The 25,511-nt window shown below is 44.7% G+C and overlaps 1 protein-coding gene across 1 annotated transcript; it reads left to right on the top strand.

Moving 5' to 3' along the window:
• Nucleotides 1-1,313: 1,313 nt before the first annotated feature.
• LOC141272068 (uncharacterized) lies at nucleotides 1,314-25,072 on the top strand. The gene is made up of 7 exons (XM_073682378.1): nucleotides 1,314-1,400; nucleotides 2,065-2,214; nucleotides 2,344-2,523; nucleotides 2,597-2,720; nucleotides 2,804-2,901; nucleotides 5,317-5,407; nucleotides 22,922-25,072. Exons 2-7 carry the CDS (start codon nucleotides 2,137-2,139, stop codon nucleotides 24,007-24,009), a joined length of 1,659 nt encoding a protein of 552 aa, XP_073538479.1. The 5' UTR covers nucleotides 1,314-1,400; nucleotides 2,065-2,136; the 3' UTR covers nucleotides 24,010-25,072.
• The last annotated feature ends 439 nt before the right edge of the window (nucleotides 25,073-25,511 follow it).

The following is a 25,511-nucleotide window of genomic DNA, read 5'->3' as shown; positions in this document are numbered from 1 at the left end:
TGTATTTTCTTGGCTGTGCTGATCAACTTTAATTTTCTTGGACATACTATCTCTATGCTGATGACTACCATTTATACTCATTTTCTTCTGATATCAACCCCTCATTACTACAAAATACCAGAGATTGTCTGCCTGTTGTCTCTAACATCATGTCCTCCCTCCACCTGAAACTGAATCTCTCCAAAACTGAACTTCCCTTGTTTTCTCCCTCTAGTAACCTACCTATACCCGATATAGCAATCTCCTTGGTTGCTTTAAGCATAACTCCCCAGCAGCAAGCTCATTGTCTTGGGGTCATATTTGACATAGAACTTTGCTTTATTCAATATATCCAATCACTCGCTCACTCATATTACCTGCATCTTAAAAATATCTCCAGAATCCGACCTTTTCTCACCTTTGAAACTGCAAAAACTCTTATTCACTCTCATCTGGATTATTGCAACTCTCTATTGATCGGTCTCCCTCTTACCAAACTTTCTCTTCTCCAATGCATCCTAAATGCAGCAGCCAGGTTCGTATTTCAGTCCAGCCGCTTCACCGATGCCTCCATTTTGTGTCAGTCATTGCACTGGTTGCCCATCTGCCACAAGTACAATATAAACTTATCTCTCTCACCCACAAAGCTCTCCACAGTTCTGCACCACCATACATCTCCTCCCTCATCTCTGTGTACCACCCTACCCATGCTCTCCGTTCTGCAACAGATCTAAGACTAACATTCTCTATAATCCGAACCTCCCACTTCCGTCTCCAAGACTTCTCTCGTGTTGCGCCAGTTTTCTGGAATGCACTTCCCCGGACATTCCGATTAATACCTAGCCCCCACATTTTAAAGCGTGCTTCAAAAACACATCTCTTTAGACGCCTATCACCTCACGTCACTAATCTAACTCTCCCCTGTCCCCTCTAATTTTCCCTCAGAGTCTGCTCCCTCCTACTCATCTGTCTCCACATCCTCCATGCTCCCAATAGCACTTGGTAACTGCACTTACACAGATACCGGCTGATGACCGGATCCTGCAGCTTTATATGAAAACTCCTATTTATTACACTGATGGCCGCACCGTACATGACGAGCACGTTCTACCTATTGTGCCCCCTATTTCCTTATAGATTGTAGCTTGTGAGCAGAACCCTCCCTCCTCCTGTCACTGCTGAGCTGTGCGTTACTTTGTGTTGTCTTTGTTCTCTGTACATGTCCCCTTAATTGTACAGCGCTGAGGAATATGTTGACGCCATAGAAATAACATTATTATTATCACACCCAGCACAGCAGAGTCCTGCAGACACTGAGGCCCCTGATCATGTGACCCCTGACTCCTCCCTCCTGTGACATCATCACAGGTCCTGTGCGCACAGAGCAGCCATATATCCAGTGTGCGGCTCTGCAGGTGGAGGTATGTGGAGATCCCCCATTACTATTAACCCCCTCAGTGCTGGTGACCTCTCTACTCTCCTTCCCATATAACTTACTGATGGGGGTTTCTTCTCTTTCTCTGGAGCCAGAGCTTCTGTTATCTCCCATAGACGATGAATAGAGAGAAGCGCACACGTCTCCTGGGGAAACCTCTCTGCTTTTCTATATATATATCACTTGTTTCTTCAGGTGACATTTATAATTGCGGCTGTTATAATTAATGACTCCTGTAAATCCCCCTCATGGCCGCTCCCCGGACCCTCCAATGTCATCGCTCTTTGTATATCTGCCGGTCTCCTCCATATTTCTGTAGTCCCTGTGACCTGTGCGGCTCCTGTAGTGATAATCTCCACCGCCCCCCGTGTAGACGGCAGATTCTGGGGGACGGACATAAAGCACATGGCGTTCAGGCCGCGCTCCATCTTTATGACACATATCCCGATCTCAGTGTCTTCATCATCCTCGGCTTCTGGTATCAGTGACGGAGCTGCCTTCATACAATATTACATGTTCCAGTCTGTACAAACAGAGAATACAAAATCTACACGTGATATTTCCTCATATGTTTACTCCTATTATGTTCAGTAAGTGTAATATTACATGGGATCTTCATGATGTTACATCGTCATCTTCTCCCCATTCAGGTCCCTACAATATCGGATCCTCTCATTGGAGATCTCCTATATAAGAGAATTTTCCTGATTGAACCGTCAAGGATGGATAGAGACAGGGACAAGATGGCGGAGAGGATATTACACCTCACCCTAGAGATCCTCTTCCGGCTTACTGGAGAGGTGAGAGATTCTGATGACGTCACATTACATCATTCTTATCTGTGGGAATAACAGATGGACAGAACTGGAGAGGTGAGGACTCTGGAAATGTCTGGAGTGAGATTTATTAATGTGTCTCTCCATAACTAGGATTACACAGTAGTGAGGAAGACCTCTAGTGAGTGCTGTCAGGCCCCTATGTCTGAGGGATTGGGAAGACCCCTGAGCCCAATCACGGGGCCTCCACCTCACCCCCTGATACATGAGGACATCAATGACCAGAAGATCCTAGAACTCACCTACAAGATGATTGAGCTGCTGACTGGAGAGGTGACACTGCTGGGACATTATACAGTAACGCTATGAAGGGATCGGGGGATGATTGTATCATTGTATGTGTCAGGTTCCTATAAGGTGTCAGGATGTCACCGTCTATTTCTCCATGGAGGAGTGGGAGTATTTAGAAGGACACAAAGATCTGTACAAAGACGTCATGATAGAGGTTCCCCAGCCCCTCACCTCACCAGGTAATATACATTACTAAATACACACTGCCTATAATTATCTGCATGTAAAGAATGAATTCAGTCCCTCTATGTGTTTCCTCCAGTTCTATCCAGTAAGAGCACAACACCAGAGAGATGTCCCCGTCCTCTTCTTCCACAGGACTGTAAACAAGAAAATCCCAATGTTCCTCAGGATCATCAGGTAGATGGAGAGAAAGTGTCATGAAATCTCCCCTATGATGTGTATAAGGCTGTGAAGATCTTGTGCTCAGTCTTGTTTCATCCACCATTATTATACTCTAAGTGGCCAATTTATTAGACATCGGTTCTTTCATAATTAGAGTTTCCGTATATAGAAATTAGACCAAAGACCCCGGAGTGCAGCAGAATATGAAGTGATCATTTTTCAGTGTGAATCCACATTACAATGAAAAACAAGAGTGATCTGAGCGACTTTTAATGAGGTACAGTCATCGGTGCTAGGGTCAGCACCAGTATTTCAGAAACTGCCAACTTTGTACGTATAAATCTCACAATGTGTCCGGAGTATACAGTGAATGTTGTGATTGAGGAGGAACTTCCATTGAAAGGGGATCAGGTGGATGTTTACAACTTATCAAATAAGATATCAATAACTGTTCTTAAAAACCATGTGGTGCATAATTAATACAAATTGGAACTGAGTCCATAATAGAATAGGAAATTTGAGTGAACTGATCATTTCAGTCTGGTTAAGATGGAGTAATGGTGCGGGGAATGTTTTCTGTGCACATCCTGTGTCCTCTGATACTCGTGTATGGATGTTTGGAAGCTAGAGCTTACCTAAGCATTGTGTACGACCAAGTTCATCACTTTATGGCAGCTGTTTATGTAGCGCCCCGAGGGTTCGGCCGCTACAGGGGTATTGCACCTCTACCAGAGGTGTGGTATTCCACTCTCAGGTAAGGATGGAGTATGGACCAGGGCTCAGTTAGCTGCATACAGCACACACACCCCATTTCCGAGGGACAGTTCAACGGTGCTCCCATTAGACAGAAATGCAGGTACGACAGACCATGTCCCTGGCTGGAGTGGGGAGGGGGGAGGAATACCCGGTGATGTAGGAGCAGATAGGGGACGGTTCCTGAGCGTAGGTAGGAGCCCATTGGTTGCTGGTCACCTGGGCTCATGGTCAGTGGGAGGTATAAAAGGTGGGCACCATCTTAGCTCTGGGAGAAGAAGTTCAGTCAGTGAGAGGAGAAGACCGGGAGTGGAGGCTCTGTAGGAGCTCCACTCAGGAGCGGGCCTAGAGAGAGGCCGAGGAAGAGAGAGTGGAAGAGAGAGAGAGAGAGGAGGTGAAAGGGAGCTGTGATTACGTCTCATCCCAGCTCCACGAGAAAGGAACAGAAAGGAACAGGAAGGAACAGAAAAGGAGAAGAAGAGGCAGAGAAACAGAAGGGCTCAGGAACAAGAAGGTGGAAGGGACCCTAAGAACCCACGAGAATACAGGGTGAAGGGTCAGGCAGATTAAGGGTGCCGGATCCCAAGTTGGTGGAGGAGAAACTACCCTCAGCCAAAGACCGGACGTCGTGATCATTTATTGGTGCGACACCTCATCAAACCTGCTAGGAAGGCACCATATAGGACAGCGGAGAACGGGGCCCACGTTTACCCGCACAAGTCCGCGGCAACTGGACAAAAGTGGGTCACTGGTGAGGCAGGCCAGAGAAAGGAAAGAAGGGGGTCCTGTGCCATATTCCTGAGCTGCCTGGGAGTTGACCGAGCCCCTCACCTGGTGGACGCAGCACGGCTCGGGCGGTCACTACCTGTACAGAAGTGACCCGGAGTACCTGAACTGTGAGTAAAAGACATTGGACTGTAGTACGTTGTCTGTGTGCTCCTTTGCGCCTCCAGCACTATTGGTACTGGGACTCTCACCACCATCACTCCCACCATCCAGCGCACTGCCCTGGGGTTACACTCTTCCCGTAGGGAGTTACCCAATCTCAGCTGCACACACCATCAACCTCAGGGGACTGCCTTGCAGCGGTGGTTCCTAATAACCGCAATCCATGGGTGGCATAGTCGGACATCACTTAAAACATCTAAAGGACTGCCACTGGTCTGACCACCCTGAGCCACGGGACCGGGTTGCCACTACTACCCCCATCGTCTCCCTACTGCCCGGTTCCGAGTGCCCCACGGCCCAGGGGGCGAGTCATTTACCCTGTGGTAGAAGGACAATGCCCCATACCACAAGGTTTTGTAAAAAAGTATCCTGTCTTCATTGGCAACATTTCAACACCAAGTGTAATCGACAATAAGGCTGTTTAATGTTCTACTAGATGGGTGTATCTAATAATGTGGCCATTCAGTGTATGTTTTATACTTGGTGGAGATGACAGAATAAAGCTGATCATAGACATTAGATGTTGTCTGGATCTTCTCACAATTTTCTGGTTATGGACATTGCTGGTTAGAATTAGGAGCCGACAGGTTGGATTTATACAGGAGACCTGCAGCTATGTGATAACTATTGCTGTCATGTCATTTGTGGTCGTCTTGTTAATTTATAATATTTTCTATTCTTTCACACAACTTTTCCATCTGTCTGTGACTTATATAATCTTTGTTTCAGGGTAAAGATCTGCCCCATATTAATACTACAGAGACATATATGAGGGGTGATGAGCAGTGTAAAGAGGAGATTCCTACAGATAACTGCACAGGTGAGTAATAACCACTAAATGGAGAGAAATCACAGATTTTATTCACCCAGATACCGATACAATTATATGATGAATTTTTAGGGTGTATTACTCAGCATTTTCATACTTATTTTATTTTTACTGCATTGTTTTTGCAAAATTTGATTAGTCAAAATTGAAATGATGCTTTTCAGAATTAAAAGATAGAGATAATCTCCGTACGTTGTGTTCTGGATGTATGGAATTATGATTTCTGTGTCCAATCACTGGTCACAGCAGCGATGCATTGGTCACCGCTGAGGTTAGTGAGAGGCTGAAGTGGTCCCAATTATAAGGTGAGTATGCCTTATTATCTTATTGTACACCGGGCCATAGTTTTTCTAATTCATGAGATATAATAAATTTACTCCAAATCTCTTTACATTTATTTTACTCGAGCCTGAATTCAGGATACTAATTAGAAGACTCTGAGATAACAGCGGGACTCCTAGGGAAATTATTTAGGCTTATTGACTTAAGATGAGACGCATGGGGCACTCGTCATGGTCACTTGACAGCTCTTAAGATGACTACTTTGAACAGGCTTCGAGCTAGCTATTCCATTTTTCAGATCCCAGGGGTTGCCCTGACATTCACCCGTTAACTGCTGCACAATTATCTGAACTTACACGGTTACGTCTAGGCTGAGGCCACGGAGTCTGCTGCTGTTCGATGGTGCAAGCTGGCAGGAAGAATTGTAAGTGAGCCACCTCAGAACCAGGAGGTATGGAAAGATACAAAATCATCAGGTAGCAGAAATGGCATTATTGAAGCCGAACTGGAAAACAGGAATATCCACTGAGACACAGGATCTGTGATACACAACCAGAGCAATTAAGGTTATAACTGACTGTGGGGACTGATTCTCAGGAGCTTAAATAGTGAGCAGCCCAACCCAGGGCTGACAGCCGGTAGAAACACAAACTAATGGAATTTATCCCCAAAGCTTCTTCACTGCCCTGGTCCACAAGTCCAAAGAGTAAAACAGGACTATTGAATAGTTACCCTGCATCGGGCGATGATTAAAAAAGTAATGACAAGGACAGATTCACGGATGCCACAATCACTGTCATCTTGAGCAATGGTAGGTCACCAGAAATGTGATTTTAAAATTCAGCGTCTTCTTATACAACTTGATGTCAACTTAGAGAAATATCCCCAGGTGTTAAGTCGCACCTGGGGAGGTAAATCAAAGCCCTTGGTCTGCTTGTGCAGCTGTAATGCATTACATACAGATTACGTTGGTGCAGTGCTCAATCTGGTAGAAGGAACAGAAGCTTTAGATACTAAACGGCAACTGGAGCTGTTGAGTCCAAGAAGAAGCTGGAGGGTCAGCGTAGAATGACTGATGAGGGAAGGTTAAAAGAGTAGCACATCTATGCAGACTTAGTGATGGGACAGAGTATGTCACAGTCTTACATGGAATGGATAAATGGTACAACAGAGCCCAATGAAGTAGTAGAGCTAAGTATGGTAGGAGGCACAAGAAGAGATAAACTGAAGAGTTGGGCGAAGCTGTATAGTTGAATTTGTCCGAAGACTCTGGCAGTATAGCAGATTTGAACAATATAGAAGAGCTAGGTTAGAGGCTAAGTTAAAATGAAAACATTAAAATTGCGATGAATTGGAGCCATTGGACGAAGATGCAATGTGCAGCTCCATACATTGTGTAGTGTCCACTTTTCGGTACTGCTGAACAACTCCTGCTCTCCTGTTCTATTGAATTGGAACTGTTCTGTAATGCCCAGCAGTCGGGCCCCCACCAATCTGATATTGATAGCCTTTCTCAAGGATAGTTCATCAACTGGACAACCCCTTTAAAGCACATTTTAGATGCAACCTTCAACTTAATAATGACTAGGGTTTTAGGTTATTGTTACGAGAAACTCTTGGACTTGCATCTGTCAGCTGTTTTCTTTTGTATATTACTAAACTCTTGCCAGATAGTATTGAAATTATCAGAAAAAGCCTCAGAAGTATGTTTTTCATTAGTAGCACTTACTGGCAATATGATTCCCCGAGTCAGTATGTGTGCGCCGATACCAAAATGTATAGTTTATTTTTTTTTATTTAAGTGTTAACAAAAAAATTCAGAAATTTGTATGAAAAAAAAAAAGTTTTTGCTTTTGTCGCCATTTTCCAAAGTTTGTATCGTTTCTATTTTTTGGGATTTGGGGCTGGGTGAGGGCTTATTTTTTGCGCCCTGTGTTGAGGTTTTTATTGCTACTATTTTGGGGTAGATACGATGTTTTGATTGTCTTTTATTGCAATGTTGAGGTGGACAAAAAACGTGTTTCTGGCATTTCTATTTTTTTTTTCTTGTTACGCTGTTTACTGATCAGATTAATTTAATTTCCATTTTGATAGATTGGACATTTCTGAAGGCAGCGATAACAAATATGTGTATTTTTTTCTAATTTAATTTTTTTCAGTTGGGCAAGAATTATAGAAACATAGAGAGGTAATGTTGAAAGGGATCTCCATTGCACATTCGGATTCGTGTTTTAACCCCTGAGCATTTTTACTCAAAATCGGCAAATTTGGCCAATGTTTGGTAAATTATCGCGTTTCCACTAATGTTTCTGTTAGGACTTTGGCTAGGATAGTGGTGCTGTATGATGAGCGGGGGAACACGTGTTTGATGAGGGGAGGGGGTGGGAAGAGGGTAGAGGAGCGGCGGACTGTTATTCTTAATTTTTTTTTCTTACCTTAATGTATGGAGATTCCGGCAGCCAATCGGCACGCAGAAAGCATTCAGACACAAGGGCTGGTGTCATTGGCTGCCAAACTCATATGTCCCTCTCCATATAAAGAGCGGACATGTTGTTTTGGCGCCATTTTGTCAGTGTAACAGCGCAGACAGACTGCTACTGGATAGTCAGATAGTTAGCTAGGCGCTTGATTGTCAGTCAGCTAGTTCAATAGATCCTGTGTGGCTGTGAAATCGCCCTTCCAGCAGATCAATCCTTTTGCTGATTATGTGGTCCAGAGACACCAGGCCACATTTCAGCATATAACTCTTTTGTACTGCTAATATTGTGCTCCAGCCAGGAGTCCACATTTGAAAATATAAATTCTTTGTGCTAATAGCATGGTCCTGAAACAAGGCCACATTTCAGTATATAAATATTTGGTGATACTATTCTTTCTCCAGCCAGTAGTCCACATTTTTGAATCTAAATTGTTTGTGCTAATAGCATGCTCCAGAAATTAGGCCACATTTCAGTATAAAAATATTTGGTGCTACTATTTTTTCTCTAGCCAGAAGTCCAGATTTCTGAATCGAAATTGTTTGTGCTATTAGCGTGCTCTAGAAAGCAGGCCACATTTCAGTATATAAATTCTGTATGCTAATTGTGTGTTCCAGCCAGCAGTTCACATTTCAGGATCTAAATCCTTTGTGCTTAATGTGTGGTCCAGCAAGGAGTCCACATTTCTGCATGGGACAAGGCCTAGGACAGGGGGGAAAGCATCTAGAAAAATGTACTATTGTAACGTGGATCTAACAGACTGGCAATCCAGTAGGCAGCACTATTTCTAATCCTAACAATGCGGGCAACAATCATGTTGCAGATAGTGCAGCAAGAAGGTGCACATGTGTCGGGCACTTTCTTGAGGTGCAAGTCCATGTTGTATTAGTGGCAGGGTAACACTCAAGCTTGCTTCCTCTGTCCCTTCCCGCCAACCACGGATAACAGACAGGAGATCATTATCCTCTTTGTCTCCTGAGTGTTGTGCGCCCATCATCTCTTCCTCCTCCATTTGTTCCTCAGCTCCCGCACCTTCACTAAAAGCTTGTCTGGTACCATAAACCCTCCTTGATCGCTGTAATCCACCCTTCCTTGGCACCCGCCTGTGCAACGTGAGTCCATAACTTAGAGATGTTATCACTTCCGCATCTTCTTCTGCTTCCTCCTCTTCCTCTGGGACCGCCACCTCATCCCGCAGACTATTCAAAGTGTGCTCCAGCATGTAGATGACCGGAATAGTGATGCCATTTCGAAACTGTGTAGAAGGATGCAAAAGTCCTTCATCTGTGCCCACTCTGCAAGAGTGACTTGCGCCACGTCTGTACTGTGTTGGCCCAGGCTATGCAAAATGACATACTGCACCAGGGCTCGTCGCTGCTGCCACAGTCACTGCAACAAGTGCAGAATGGAATTCCACAGTGTTAGCACATCGCAAATCAACCGGTTAACCGGTAGGCCCAAATACCTCTGTAGCGATGCAAGTCGATGACCCGCGAGGTGCGAATGGCGGAAGTGAGCACACAGCAAACATGCTTTCTGAAGCCGGGCCTCCAGGCCAGGATAGTGATGCAGAAATTGCTGTACAAACAAGTTGAGAACGTGAGGCATGCAAGTCACGTGTGTGAGGTTGCCCCTGTTAGAACTCTCCTGTTAGGTTTTTTTTAGTTTGCTGGTCACATGACCATTTTTGCCTATTTAATCCGGCTCCGCCCTCCTGGCCTTGCTGGACTTCATTGTATTTACTACTCTTGAGCTAGCTTGGTGCTCTGTTGCCGTTCTCTGTTAGTTTTGCTAGGTCTTCTGACCTCTATGCTTTTTGTTGTGTGTTTGTCTTTGACTGCTACTATTTCTGCTAGTAGGTGTCCAACTTATCCCAGTCCCTAGTTCTTGTAGGGATCCCTCCCTCACATCTATAGGTCTTCGTACAGACTAGCCGAGGACTTTAGCGGGTCTGATCGCAGGATCAGGTTCCCCATTACATCGTAGGGATCTAGTTTAGTTCTATTGTAGGGACAGATCTCCTGTCTTTCCTTAGTCCCTGTAGCAGATCATAACAGTAAGTCCAGCCCTAAAAGAAAAAAAAAAAATAAATTTCTGTAAGGAAAGACCTCCAGTTTTCCATCATGGTCTCGGTTCAAGATTTGGCTCAACGCTTGCAGGGACTCTCTCTGGAGGTGGCCAAGCTCCAACAACACGTGAGTAGCTGTTCTGGAGCACATTTTGTGGAACCAAAGGTACGTCTGCCTGATTTATTTTTTGGCGAACAACAAGATTTTTTTTCTTTTAAAAATGCTTGTTTATTGTATTTTCGTTTGAGACCCGGATCCTCTGGTGATGAATCACAGCGCATAGGGTTCATAATGTCACTTTTGCGCAAAGATCCTCAGGGATGGGCCTTCTCTCTCCAACCTAGTGATCCGTGCTTTAGATCAGTGGATAGTTTTTTTTCTGCTTTGGGTTTGTTGTACGATGATCCTGATCGTGTCTCATCTGCTGAGTCTGAATTGAGATGTTTGAGGCAGGGATCAGGTAATGTGGAAAAATATTGTTCTCACTTCCGTCGGTGGTCTGCCCAGGTGGGGTGGAACGATTCAGCTTTGAAAAGCTTGTTTCTTGCAGGGCTAGGTGAAAGGGTTAAGGATTTACTGATTGCTTATCCCACACCTGGAAACTTGCAGGAGGCAATGCAATTAGCTATACGGGTGGACAGGAGACTGCGTGCAAGGGTTAATGAGAGCAAATCCTCTGCTATGTCAGCTCCGAGTCCTGAGAGGGTCTGTGCTGACAATGGAGAGCCGATGGAGATTGGGGCGATGGCACCCCGCTCTCAGGAAAAAGACCGCAGGCTTTCTGAAGGCTTGTGCTTCTATTGCGGAAATTCTCGTCATTTTATTAAGAACTGTGTGCTTCGCATGAAGAAAGAAAAAAAAATGGTCAGTCATGCACGTATTGCCTGTTTAAATTCTAAGGGAGTATTCCTATCTGCTACTACCGCTGCTCAGGATGAATTAATTGAATTTCGGGTATTTGTGGATTGTGGTTCTACTCTGAATGTGATTGATGGGGGATTCTTGGAAAAACTTAGATTAGAACCTAAAACTTTGTCATCCCCTATTGCTGTGGTTTCTGTTGATGGCTCTCCCTTGAAGAGTGTTACTCATAAAGTCTGTGAATTTCCCCTCACTATTAATGGTATTCATCAAGAGAATTTGGATTTGGTGGTATTGGATAATTTGCCTTCTCCAGTAATATTGGGGTTACCCTGGTTAAAATTGCACAATCCTGTACTGGATTGGTCTACCAATGAAATTAAGTCCTGGAGCCCTAAGTGTTATGACAAGTGTTGTAACGGACGTATTGCTGCGGTGGAAAAAGGGGAATTACCTGTACCTATTCAGGATTTTTGGAGAGTTTTTTCTGAGGAGGAGTCACAAATTTTGCCTCCCCATAGAGACTATGATTGTACCATTGAATTTGTCCCTGGAGCGACTCTTCCTAAAAGTCGTTTATTTAATCTTACTATTCCTGAGAGAAAGGCTTTGGAGGAATACATACAGACAAGCTTGGCCGCCGGTCACATTAGGCCTTCCAAGTCTCCTGTGGCTGTTGGATTTTTTTTTGTAAAAAAAAAAGATGGCGGTTTACGTCCTTGTCTGGACTTTCGTGAGATTAATAAAATTACTGTACGCAATCCTTACCCACTGCCATTGATTCCTGATTTATTTAACCAGTTAGTGGGGGCCAAGTGGTTCTCTAAAATTGATCTCCGGGGGGCATACAATTTGTTGCGCATGAAGGAGGGTGATGAATGGAAGACTGCTTTTAACACTCCTGTGGGTCATTTTGAGAATCTGGTGATACCTTTTGGTCTTACCAATGCTCCAGCATTTTTTCAGAATCTTATTAATGACATCCTTAGACCTTTAATCGGCAAAAATGTGGTTGTGTATTTGGATGACATTCTGATTTATTCGCCTGATCTGGAGTCTCATTGGCGGAGCGTACGTGAGGTATTACAGTTATTAATGGACAATTCGCTTTTTGCTAAGCTGGAGAAATGTGAGTTCGCTGTACAGAGAATTAGTTTTTTGGGCTACATTATCTCCAGTGAAGGTTTTGAGATGGACCCGGTTAAAGTTCAAGCTGTGCAGGAATGGCCTAGGCCTATTGGTTTGAAATCGATACAGAGGTTTTTGGCTTTCGCCAATTATTACAGAAAATTCATAAAAAAAATTTCTATTATTGTCAAACCGCTGACCGATCTCACCAGAAAAGGTGCTAATGCGGTTCAGTGGACTTCTGAGGCCATTGAAGCTTTTGTGTTTCTAGAGGAGAGGTTCACCTCTGCTCCCATCCTTATGCAGCCTGATGTGACTAAGCCGTTTTTGGTTGAGGTTGATGCTTCTTCGGTGGGGGTCGGTGCGGTGTTGTCTCAGGAAAACAAGGATGGAGTACATCCCTGTGCCTTTTTTTCAAAAAAATTTTCTGAGACTGAACTTAATTACGATATTGGTAATCGGGAATTGCTGGCGATTAAACTCGCATTTGAACACTGGCGTCACCTCTTGGAAGGTGCTGAATTTCCCATTCAGGTTTTCACTGATCATAAAAATCTGATCTATCTTGATGCTGCCAAGCGCTTGAATGCCCGTCAGGCTAGGTGGGCACTTTTTTTCTCGCGGTTTAATTTTTCCGTTACTTACATCCCGGGTACCAAGAATGTTAAAGCGGATGCTTTGTCTCGCAGCTTTTCTCCCATGGTCGGTGTTGAGGAGGAAGAGGAGAGCATTTTACAAGAAGGTGTTGTGATTGCTGCTTTGGACTCCGTTTTGGAGGATGAGATTCTTAAAGCTCAGGAGAATGCCCCATCTAACACTCCCCATGGGAGGTTGTTTGTGCCTAGGACCTTTAGGAGAGATTTGTTTGTTGAGTGTCATGAGTCTCGGTTGGCAGGTCATCCAGGAATTTCTGAGACCAAGAGACTTGTGGGTCGCAGTTTTTGGTGGCCTGGATGGCAGAAGGAAGTCATTAAGTGGGTGCGCCAATGTACTGTGTGTGCTAGATCCAAGTCTTCGCATGCTCCTGCTGCGGGGTTGCTTTGCCCTCTGGAGGTTCCTAGTGCACCTTGGACACATCTGGCTATGGACTTTATTACTGACCTTCCCCCCTCTGAAGGTTTCACGGTCATCTGGGTGGTCGTGGACCGTTTTAGCAAGATGTGTCACTTGGTTCCCTTCATCAAACTGCCTTGCGCTAAGACACTCGCTAAGGCCTTTGTCAAGGAAATTGTCAGACTACATGGTGTTCCTACTGACATTGTTTCTGATAGGGGACCTCAGTTCGTGGCTCGTTTTTGGCGTGCCTTTTGTGACAGGTTGGGAGTTCATTTGTCGTTTTCATCCGGATATCATCCTGAGTCTAATGGCCAGACAGAAAGGAAGAACCAGGATGTTGAGCAGTTCTTGCGTTGCTTTGTGGCAGACAATCAAGAGGGGTGGTCTGAGTTTCTGCCACTTGCTGAATTTGCTCTTAACAACCATACATCCTCTTCTGCTGGGTGTTCGCCTTTTTTTTTGTTGTTCTGGGAGACATCCGTCTTTTGGGCCATTCTCCAAATTGGTTTCGGCTGTGCCTGAGGAGGAGAGTTTTTCCGGTGATTTGGAGAGAGTTTGGACGGATGTGCGTGGTAATCTTCAGGAGGCTAACAAAAAATCTAAGAGGTACTTTGATAGGAAACAGCAAGAGGTTTTGTTTGCTGTTGGTGACATGGTTTGGTTGTCCTCTAAGAATCTGCGATTGAGGATTCCTTCTAAAAAATTGGGTCCCAAGTTCGTAGGGCCCTTTAAGGTGCTTCAGATAGTTAACCAATCTGCTGTTAGGTTGGAGGTTCCTACGTCCTGGAAGATTAACCCGGTGTTTCATGTTTCTCTGTTGAAAAAAGCTGATGTGTCGGATGGTGACGCCTCTGCCACTGTTCCTCCGGTGGTGGAGGACGGGGAATATGAAATTTCCCGCATCCTAAATTCTAGACGGTATAGAGGGAGTTTGCAGTATCTCGTCGCTTGGAAGGGTTTCGGACCTGAGGATAACTCATGGGTGAGGGCGGATGATGTTTCTGCTTCCAGACTTGTCAGAGCGTTTCACAGGAGGTTTCCTGGTAAGCCTGGGCCTAGGGGATCCGGAGGATCCTCTTAGAAGAGGGGGTACTGTTAGAACTCTCCTGTTAGGTTTTTTTTAGTTTGCTGGTCACATGACCATTTTTGCCTATTTAATCCGGCTCCGCCCTCCTGGCCTTGCTGGACTTCATTGTATTTACTACTCTTGAGCTAGCTTGGTGCTCTGTTGCCGTTCTCTGTTAGTTTTGCTAGGTCTTCTGACCTCTATGCTTTTTGTTGTGTGTTTGTCTTTGACTGCTACTATTTCTGCTAGGAGGTGTCCAACTTATCCCAGTCCCTAGTTCTTGTAGGGATCCCTCCCTCACATCTATAGGTCTTCGTACAGACTAGCCGAGGACTTTAGCGGGTCTGATCGCAGGATCAGGTTCCCCGTTACATCGTAGAGATCTAGTTTAGTTCTATTGTAGGGACAGATCTCCTGTCTTTCCTTAGTCCCTGTAGCAGATCATAACAGCCCCAGCATATTTCCGCCACCAGATTAACATTGTTATTGCATATGGCCTTCCCTGGCTTCAGGTTCAGTGGAGACAGCCATTTCTCAAACTCGGCCTGGATAGCTGTCCACAACTCTTGAGGTGTGTGAGTGCGATCTCCAAGGCATATTAATTTAAGTACTATTGCACTGTTGGAACGCATGTCTCATTAACAGAGAGGTTGAGGGCTCAGGGGGAGGCTTTAGAGTAGGTGGAGGACGTAGAAGCAGTGAAGGAAGTGTTAGATACAGAGGTTTCTCCCGCCAGCCTTGGAGATTCCAAGACTTGCTGTCTAGTAACACCTTGGTGTCTAGTGGTTTAGTTCACCATCCCTTGGTGTGTAGTGGTTTAGTTCTCCATTTTCTCGTGTGTAGTGGTTTAGGTCTCCAACCCTAGGTGGTTAGTAATTTAGTTACCAACCCCTGTTGTCTAGTAGTTTAGTTCTCCATCTTCTGGTGTGTAGTGGTTTAGCTCTCCATCCCCAAGCGCCCTGCAAGCCTTGTGGTTTCCAAGACTTGTGAAGCAGCCCCTTCCCCGCCTCCCCCCACAGCCACCAGAGTCACCCAGGGCCCAGTCAGCGAGATGTAACGCCCCTGGCCATGCTTGCGCGTCCAGGTGTCAGTGGTGAAATGCACCGTCAGACATAGATTTTTTCAAGGAATGGGTGATGTTGTCTGCGACATACTGGTGTAGCACAGGCACAGCTTTCTTTGAGAAGTAATGGCAACTGGTACTGGAGGACTTCGACGACCATCAGCTTTCGGAAACCGTCTGTATCCACCAGGCGAAAAGGTAGCATTTCCGTGGCCAACAGATTGGAGATGGTGAAGTTCAAGCTCTTAGCTTTAGCATGTTTAGGAGGAAACAATCTTTTATGTGACCACAACTGCGGGACCGAGGGCTGGCTGCTGTACTGACAGAGGGTGGAGTAGGATGAACATGACATACTGCTGGACTGTGAGTGAGGTGCAGGCGGAGATGTTATGGTGGATTGAGAAAGATGTGATGTGCTGGGTGTCTGAGATAGGTCAAAAACAGCAGGCATGTCCACTTCCGTAACAGCTGACAGGCTGTCACTCACCCCTACTGTAGCGGGTAAATAAATGAAGGTTCTGTGGCCAGAGACCTTTGTTAGAACACTTGCCACGATAATGGGGGAAGAATAAGCAGCACTTGCTATTGATGGGGCGGCCAGTGGTTGGAGAGGCCCACTAGTCTGCATTTTAGCATAGTGAGATTCCCAGTCTAACGCATGTTGATCGTGCATGTGCCGGTTCATGCATATAGTAGTGAAATTATTGGAATTTTTGCCTCTGTTGAGTCATCTTTTTGCACAGTTGGCAGATAACATGAGTTGGCTCATCCTTTGCTGTCTCAAAAAAGGCCCAGGCTAGGCAACTCTTGCCGCCCCGTGTACTGCAGACCCGTGACCGCTGCTGGCCACAGCCAGAGTTGTGGCTGAGGATGCAGTGCTTGCCGTGGTTGCATTATTCAGTGTCTGTGCGGGAAGCCACGATGTAACCTCGTTGTCTTCCTCCTCCTCTGCAGCATGCCTCTGTGTTCACACCAAGTGGGATCTACAACCTCATCGTCATCCTCTCTGTTCTCCCACTCCTCACCCTGAGAGTCACCCTCCTCCTCATCCTGCCCTGAATACACAGTACAGTCCGCGTGTGCCTCAGGGATTTGAGGCTCATCAAGATCACCTCCACCCCCGGGGATTAACCTCTGGTGACAAGGATCTGGATTTTGCTCAGACCCTACTTTGTCTGGCCAGGGATCCAAATGAAAAAAATTTCGGGCATCGGTGCAGATGCTTTCCTCCTCTTGACTCTGTAAATCTTTGGAGCAGACCTCTGATGCCCATGGAATAGAATATGTGAACAGCTCTGCAGACTCGCCCATCTGTGGTTCCCCACAGTCAGTGGAGCAGTTGGAGAGTTATGACGTGGTGGGGAAACAAAGGTAATTGGGGTGCCACCTCTGAGTGTGTGATGTTGAGGAAGAGGAGGAGAGGCCGCTTGAAGCAGCGCTTGCCATCCACATGCTCTTTATGGCCCTCATCTACAAGGCGTACCGATGTGCGGCTGCCAAAGCAAGGAAGTCGAGTAGCCTGTCCTGTAACAGGAATTTTAAAAATGCTGCGCAATTACTTACTGCAGCAAAATAAATATATTTCTCATCTCTCATATCATCTCTGTCTCACAACCTTAAACAGCTATTCAGTACTTTCAATTCTCTCCTCCGTCCCCCAGCTTCCCCTCCCTCTACTCTCATCTCAGCTGAAGACTTTGCCTCATTCTTCAAGCAGAAGACTGACATTGTAATGCAAAGCTTTTACCTGAAGTCCCCACTGCCCCTGCTCATAACTACTCAACTCTCCTCCAAAATCAGCTTCTCCGCCATCACGGAAGATCAGTTTTCCTCTTTACTCTCCAAATCACATCTCACCACCTGTAAACTTGACCCAATCCTGTCCCACCTTATTCCAAACCTTACCACAGTCTTCATCCGAACCCTAACACACCTCTTCAACCAGTCACTAACAACCAGTGTCTTCCCCTCATGCTTCAAACATACTTAGTTCGATCACACCCATCCTCAATAAGCCCTCCCTTAATCCATCCTCTGTGTCTAGCTATCAGCCCATATCACTTCTCCCCTATGCTTTAAAACTACTAGAACAGCACATCCATTTTGAACTGTCCTCCCACCACTCATCCTGCTCCTTCTTTGACCGCTTACAATCTGGCTTCCGACTGCAACATTCCACTGAAACTGCCCAGATTAAAGTCACCAATGACCTACTAACCGCCAAATCCAAGTGTCACTACTTTGTCCTTCTCCTGGAAGACCTGTCCTCTGCCTTTGACACAGTGGACCATTATCTCTTACTACAGACTCTCTCATCTCTTGGCATCACAGACTTGGCCCTATCTTGGATCTCCTCATACCTAACAGACCTGACATTCAGTTTCTCCAACTCACACACTACATTCTCATCTCGCCCCCTATCTGTCAGTGTCCCTCAAGGATTAGTTATAGCACCACTGCTCTTCTCCATCTACACCTTCGGCTTGGGATAGCTCATAGAGTGTCACGGCTTTCACTATCACCTCTATGCTGATGACACACAGGTCTACCTTTCTGGAGCTGATATCACCTCCTTACGAACCAGAATCCCACAATCTCTGTCCGCTATTTCATCATTCTTCTCTGCTAGATTTCTGAAACTTAACATGGATAAAACCAAATTCATTATTTTTCCAACATCTTATTCAACTGCACCAACTGACCTATCCATCAAAGTCAATGGCTGCCCACTCTCCCCAGTCCAGTAAGCTTGACTCTGATCTCTCCTTCAAACCTGAGATCAAAGCCCTTTCCACTTCCTGCCGACTCCAACTCCAAAATATCTCCCGGATCCGCACATTCCTCAACCATGAATCTGCAAAAACACTAGTGCATGCCTTCATCATCTCCCACCTCAACTACTGCAACCTCCTGCTCTGTGGCCTCCCTTCTAACACTCTCGCACCCCTCCAATCTATCCTAAACTCTGCTGGCCGTCTAATCTACCTGTCACCCCACTATTCCCCAGCTTCTCCCCTCTGTAAATCCCTGCACTGGCTCCCAATTGCACAGTGACTCCAGTTCAAAACCCTAAATTTGGCATACAAAGCCATCCAAAACCTGTCTCCTCCATACATCTGTGACCTAGTCTCCCAGTACATACCTGAACGCAACCTCCGATCCTCACAAGATTTCCTTCTCTACTCCCCTCTTATCTCCCACAATCGCATACAAGATTTCTCCCATGCATCTCCCCTACTCTGGAACTCTACCCCAACATATCAGACTCTCGCCTACCGTGGAAACTTTCAAAAGGAACCTGAAGACCTACCTCTTTCGACAAGCGTCCAACCTGCAGTAACCCTCGCTCCACCGCTACATGACCATCTCTAGCTTCACCTACTGTATCCTCATCCATCTCTTGTAGATCGTGAGCCCTCGCGAGCAGGGTCCTCTCTCCTGTACCAGTTGGTGACTAATTTTTGTTCAAAATTATTGTATTTGTTGTTTGCTGTGTATACCACATTACACATGTAAAGCTCAAAGGAATAAATGGCGCTATAATAATAATTATACTATTTGTACACGGGGTCAATTGATGCCACTTTTCCTGGTGTCTGCCCCTAATTTGAGGGCAGCTTTTGGGCCTCCCTGAAGGTGTTGACTATGCGATTGGTTGTGCATCCCATTGAATTCAATGGAGTTCGGATATGTTCTTCGAACCATTCGGCGAACATCGGGACGATCGCCGATCAGAGTGAACCGAATTTTGAAAAAGGTTTGCTCTACTCTACTCAACACCTCTCTTGGCAGCCTTTTCCACTAGTTAATCACCCTCACTGTCAAAAAGTTTTTTCTAATATCTAATCTGAATTTTCTCCATTCAGTTTCATCCCATTACTTCTAGTCTTTCTTTGTGCAATGAGAATAAAGCTGATCCCTCTACAGTGTGACAGCCCTTGAGATATTTGTAGACAGCTATTAAATCTCCTCTCAGTCTTCTCTTTCGCAAGCTAAACATTCCCAAATCATCTAACCGTTCCTCATAGGACATTGTTTGCAGACTGGTCACCATTCTGGTCGCTCTTCTCTGAACTTGCTCCAGTTTCTTCATGTCTTTTTTAAAATGTGGTGCCCAGAACTGGACAAAGTATTCCAGATGAGGTCTGACAAAAGAGGAGTAGCAAGGGATAATTACTTCACGTGATGTAGACTGTATGATTCTGTTAATGCAACCCAGAATTGTGTTTGCCTTTTTTGCTGCTACATCACAATGTTGACACATGTGCAGTCTGTGATCTATTAGTATACCCAAGTGTTTTTCACATGTGCTGTTGCTTAGCCCTATTCCTCCCAATTTGTATATGCTTTTTTCATTTTTCTTGCCCAAATGTAGGACTTTGCATTTCTCTCTGGTAAAAAAAACATTCTGTTAGTTGCTGCCCACAGTTCCAGTTTGTTTAAATCTTCTCTAGTATTAGCTATCCCTCCTAGCTTTGTGTCATCAGCAAATTTAATCAGTTTACCCTCAATTCCTTCATCTAAATCAGGGGTCTCAAACACGCGGCCCGCGGGCCGCATGCGGCCCCTGAGGCTGCTTTATGCGGCCCGCAGGCACAGACCCCTTGACGATCCCGACCTGGTCCAGGAGGAGCCGCCGACAGCAGCGCTGAATTGCCGCACAGAGACTGTTTCCCAGCACTGTATTTCCAATGCCAGCCGCTGGCCAATCAGAGGCCAGCAGCTGATATCTGCGTGTCGGCGCAGCGAGTATGACGTCATTGCCATATGCAGATGTCAGCTGCTGGCCTCTGATTGGCCGGCGGCTGACATTGAAAATGCTGTGCTGGGAGACAGTCTCTGTGCGGCAATGCAGCGCTGCTGTCGGCGGCTCCTCCTGGACCAGGTCGGGATCGTCAAGGGGTCGGACTCTGTGGTGCCTGCGGGCCACATCTGCAGGAAGGCCGCCGAGGGAACGGAGGACAGGTGAGAATCATCTTTTTTTTATTTCTATTTTATGTGTGTGAAGAACAGCACAGGGGGCACAGAGCCACAACATGGGGACCAGGATGGGGCACATAGCCACAAGAGGGGACCTGGATGGGGCACATAGCCACAAGAGGGGACCTGGATGGGGCACATAGCCACAAGAGGGGACCTGGATGGGGCACATAGCCACAAGAGGGGACCTGGATGGGGCACATAGCCACAAGAGGGGACCTGGATGGGGCACATAGCCACAAGAGGGGACCTGGATGGGGCACATAGCCACAAGAGGGGACCTGGATGGGGCACATAGCCACAAGAGGGGACCTGGATGGGGCACATAGCCACAAGAGGGGACCTGGATGGGGCACATAGCCACAAGAGGGGACCTGGATGGGGCACATAGCCACAAGAGGGGACCTGGATGGGGCACATAGCCACAAGAGGGGACCTGGATGGGGCACATAGCCACAAGAGGGGACCTGGATGGGGCACATAGCCACAGGATGGGGACCTGGATGGGGCACAGAGCCTCAAGATGTGGACCTGGATGGGGCACATAGCCTCAAGATGTGGACCTGGATGGGGCACATAATGGGGACCTGGATGGGGCACAGAGCCACAAGATGGGGCACAGAGCCACAAGATGGGGACCAGAGCCACAAGATGGGGACCTGGATGGGGAACATTGCCACAGGATGGGGACCGGGATGGGGCACATTGCCACAGGATGGGGACCTGGATGAGGCACATTAGTACAAGATGGGCGCCAGGATGGGGAACGTTGCCACAGGATGGGGACCTGGATGGGGCACATAGCCACAGGATGGGGACCTGGATGGGGCACATTAGTACAAGATGGGGACTTGGATGGGGAACATTACTACAAGATGTTTTCCATTATTACTATATGATGCTAATTGTAAGACAATATTACTGTATGTGGCCAATTGGGGGAAATAAAATTGTAAAAAAAATAAAAAATAAAATAAAGCATGAAAAAATATTGGGCACTAAAAATGCTGTTTTATATGTAAACTAAAGTAAACACAAAAAAGTGCACGTTTATTATCGCCACATCCATAACGACCCAAGCCATAAAAAAATAAACACGGCAAAAATGTTCAAAAGGTGTACACAAAAAAAAATGGTATCACTAAAAATGTCACATTGAACAAAGAATGCGGCCCCCCAAATTAAAATTTTTTCCATGTGCGGCCCATATACCCAGCCGAGTTTGAGACCCCTGATCTAAATCATTGATAAAGATGTTGAACAACACAGGGCCCAGGACAGAGCCATGTGGTACAACCACTTGATATATTCTTCCAACTGGATGTGCAACCATTTGACCACTCATTGAGTCCGATCATTTATGAATCCACCTAACAGTTATCTGTCCATTCTATAGTTGGTCATTTTTTCAATAAGGATAGTATGAGATTCTACTTTGCTGAAGTCAAGATATACTATATCCACCTCATTTCCCTGATCCACCCAGTCAGTGATTCTGTCATAGAAGGAAATTAAGTTAGTCTGACATGACTGATTAGTTACAAACCCATGCTGGCTCTGGTTAATCATTTCATTCTCATAAATGTACTAGCATACAAGTTGTTTAATAATTTGTTCAAAGAACTTTCCCGGTATAGAAGTAAGGCTCACAGGCCAATAGTTCCCTGGGTCCACATTCTTCCCCTTTTTGAAGATAGAGACAATATTCGCTCTTCTCCAGTCTACTGGGACTTCTCCTGTTCTCCAAGAATTTTCAAAAATTATGGAGAGTGGTTCAATAATTTCCTATGCTATCTCCTTCAGTACCCTAGGATTTAATTCATCTGGACCTGGATACTTCAATTAATTTATGTTAGCTAAATATTCCCTCACTATCTCTGTTTATAGATAGTGTGGATTCTTCTATCCCTTCAATAGTACAGTGAAGATTAGTTGATGTTACATTTACTTTCTAAGAGAAAACAGATGCAAGAGGGGGTGATTTGAACTTTTTTTTTTTTTTACTTTTTTTAAACTTTTTACAACCCATCAGTGGCCCCTGCAATCATTTCACTGATGCGCCAATGGGAGTGTGGAATGACGAGAGCCTTCTGACATGTGTTAAATCCCGCTGTCAGAGATTGACAGCCAGATTTAACAAATTAACAGCTGTTAAACGCAGATGACAGCTGATTAACTCAGCTGTCATGCACAATGAAAGATGCTGGGCCAGCTCCGGAGCTGGCATCAAAGTCAGGGACAAGTGATTTGAGGTAAATATACGTCATATGTTGTGAGAGGTTTAAGAGATTTCGAAATCCTTGCATTTTTGTTTTCTTTACATTTTACACAGCATTCCAATGTTTCTGAAATTGGGGTTGTTCAAGGTCTTTTGTTGCAGCTAATGTCTTACTCAGTTGTAAATCTAATTTTACTACAAATTGTATAGATACTTTAATAAATAAAGGTTATAAAATGTACATTAGAACTAATATGTCTAAAAGGCACTGTTATGAGTAATATCAATTGTTTCATCTTTGGCAGATGACTGTACCAGGAGCCCAAAGGAACATATGATATTTTCAGATGTTAAAGCAGATGACCCTAGTATCACACCAGATACATATGAAGAGTATGCCATTTTTGAAGATACACCTCCAGCCTTTCACAACAAAGATGTATCATCTGATTCCTTTCAACAGGTTCTTTCTACTGATTCATCACAGACTTTTAAACAAAATAAAAATATCCAAAGGGATGGTGAACATCAAAGAGATCACGCAAGAAAGAAGCAATTTTCATGTTCAGAATGTGGTAAACGTTTTACAGACAAAACAAATCTTGTTATACATCAGAGAATTCACACAGGGGAGAAGCTATTTTCATGTTCAGAATGTGGGAAATGTTTTAATAAGAAAACATATCTTGTGACACATCTGAGAATTCACACAGGAGAAAAGCCATTTTCATGTTCAGAATGTGAGAAATGTTTTAGACACAAAACAACTTTTGTTAGACATCAAAAAACTCACACAGGAGAGAAGCCAATTTCATGTTCAGAATGTGGGAAATGTTTTAGAGACAAAACGGCTTTTGTTAGACATCAAAGAATTCACACAGGGGAAAAGCCATTTCCATGTTCAGAATGTGGGAAATGTTTTACATACAAAACATCTTTTGTTAGACATCAAAGAATTCACACAGGGGAGAAGCCATTTTCATGTTCAGAATGTGGCAAATGTTTTAATAATAAAACATATCTTGTTGAACATCAGAGAATTCACACAGGGGAGAAGCCATTTTTATGTTTAGAATGTGGGAAATGTTTTAATCAGAAATCGCATCTTGATTCACATAAGAGAATTCACACAGGGGAGAAGCCATTTTCATGTTCAGAATGTGGGAAATGTTTTGCAGACAAATCAACTTTTGTTAGACATCAAAGAATCCACACAGGGGAGAAATTATTTTCATGTCCAGAATGTGGGAAATGTTGTTCTCAGAAATATAATCTTGCTAAACATAAGAAAACTCACACAAGGGAGAAGCAATTATTATTATGTTCAGTGTGTGGGAAAGGTTTTTTACAGAAAAGAAATCTTGTTACACATCTGAGAATTCACACAGGTTAAAATGAATGTTCATATACAGAATGTGGGAAATATTTTCCAAACAAATCAAATCTTGTTAAACATCAGAGAAGTCACACAGCGGAGAAGCCATTTTCATGTTCCCAATGTGGTAAATATCTTACATCTAAATCAGATCTTCGACATCAGATTATTCACACGGGAGAAAAAATATTTTCATGTTTAGAATTTGGAAAATGTTTTAACCAAAAATCTATTTTTGTTGCACATCAGAGCACTCACATAGGGAAGTAGCCTTTTTTCTTTTTTTTTTATTACTCTTGACAAATTGTACAAGGTACAAACATCAGTTACAATGAAAGTAAAGTCATATGTCATAGATGAGGAGTAGAAAGCAACTTAAAGGGGTTGTCCACTACTTGGACAACCCCTTCTTGATTTAAATGTTTGGCTCCGTTAAAATAAAAAAACTATGCTCACCTCCCATGCTGGCGCCGTTCTAGTAGTGTCACCACTCGAGGTCCCGAGGCTATCGTGCGGTTGTTGTAACATATGACCACGGCGCCCAATCGGTGCCGGCGTGACTTTCCTCGCCTTCGATCAAATCGTACATGAAGAGGAAGTCCGGGCTGCAGGTGATCTCTGACTTTTTCTTCATGTTCAATTCTACAATAGGCCGGGACCGTGAGAGGGGCGCTGATTGGGCTCTGGCGTCATGTGTCACAAAAACAGCACTGGAGCCCGGGAAGAGTGAGTGCCGACACCGCCGGAACGGTGCCAGCACAGTAAATGAGTATAAGCTTTTTTATTTTATCTGGGCCAAGCGTGGGGTATGAGAAGTAGTTGTCCAATTATTGACAAATTCTTTAAAGCAGTATTTGATGATTCAGGAATATATTAAATTATCAATAAGCATTTGTCATCAAAAGCAAATAGAATCTAAATAACTCACCCATACACTAAATGGGCAACTTGATAGAGACACCGTTGTTGTTTTTGGCTGCAATTTTCCACAGAATGATTCTTAATGGGGTTTTCGGATTCATAAAGCCTGTTTCTGAGCTGCAGTTTGTTTTAAATAAAATAAAACTATCCTTTACTCACAGTCCCTTGGTCCAGCGCTGAGTCCCTGCCACTGCTCTTTTTTCTGTAATGTGTCTTCCAAGCAAAATTGACAAAATGGGTGATGATATAAGGGTGTGAGTCTCAGACATGGCAACCCTAGTGTATGCTGTACTTCCCAATCACAGAGCGAACAGCCCAGCTAAGATAATTTAGGTGCAGTAAGGGCTCATTCAGACATCTATATTTTGCGTTCGAGTGCCCTCCATAGTTTTCACGGATAGCACTTGTACCTACAATAGTGGATGAGACTGTTTACATGTCCTTGATTTTTCATGGAACGAGCAGTTTGCTCAAAATCGTGGACACGTGTCTGATATTGTTTCAAATGTTGGATCAAAATCGGCAATGCAAGTCTCTGGGTCTGTAAAAAAAAAAAATCGGTCAGCATTCGGATGCCATCCGAGTGTGGTCCGATTTTC

The sequence above is a fragment of the Phyllobates terribilis genome, unplaced genomic scaffold (assembly GCF_046119375.1).
Source record: "Phyllobates terribilis strain yellow unplaced genomic scaffold, ASM4611937v1 Scaffold_5__5_contigs__length_657084704, whole genome shotgun sequence".
In the NCBI taxonomy this organism is placed as follows: Eukaryota; Metazoa; Chordata; class Amphibia; order Anura; family Dendrobatidae; genus Phyllobates; species Phyllobates terribilis.
Note: the sequence above shows the minus strand (reverse complement) of the source record. Positions and strands in the feature narration are given on the sequence as shown.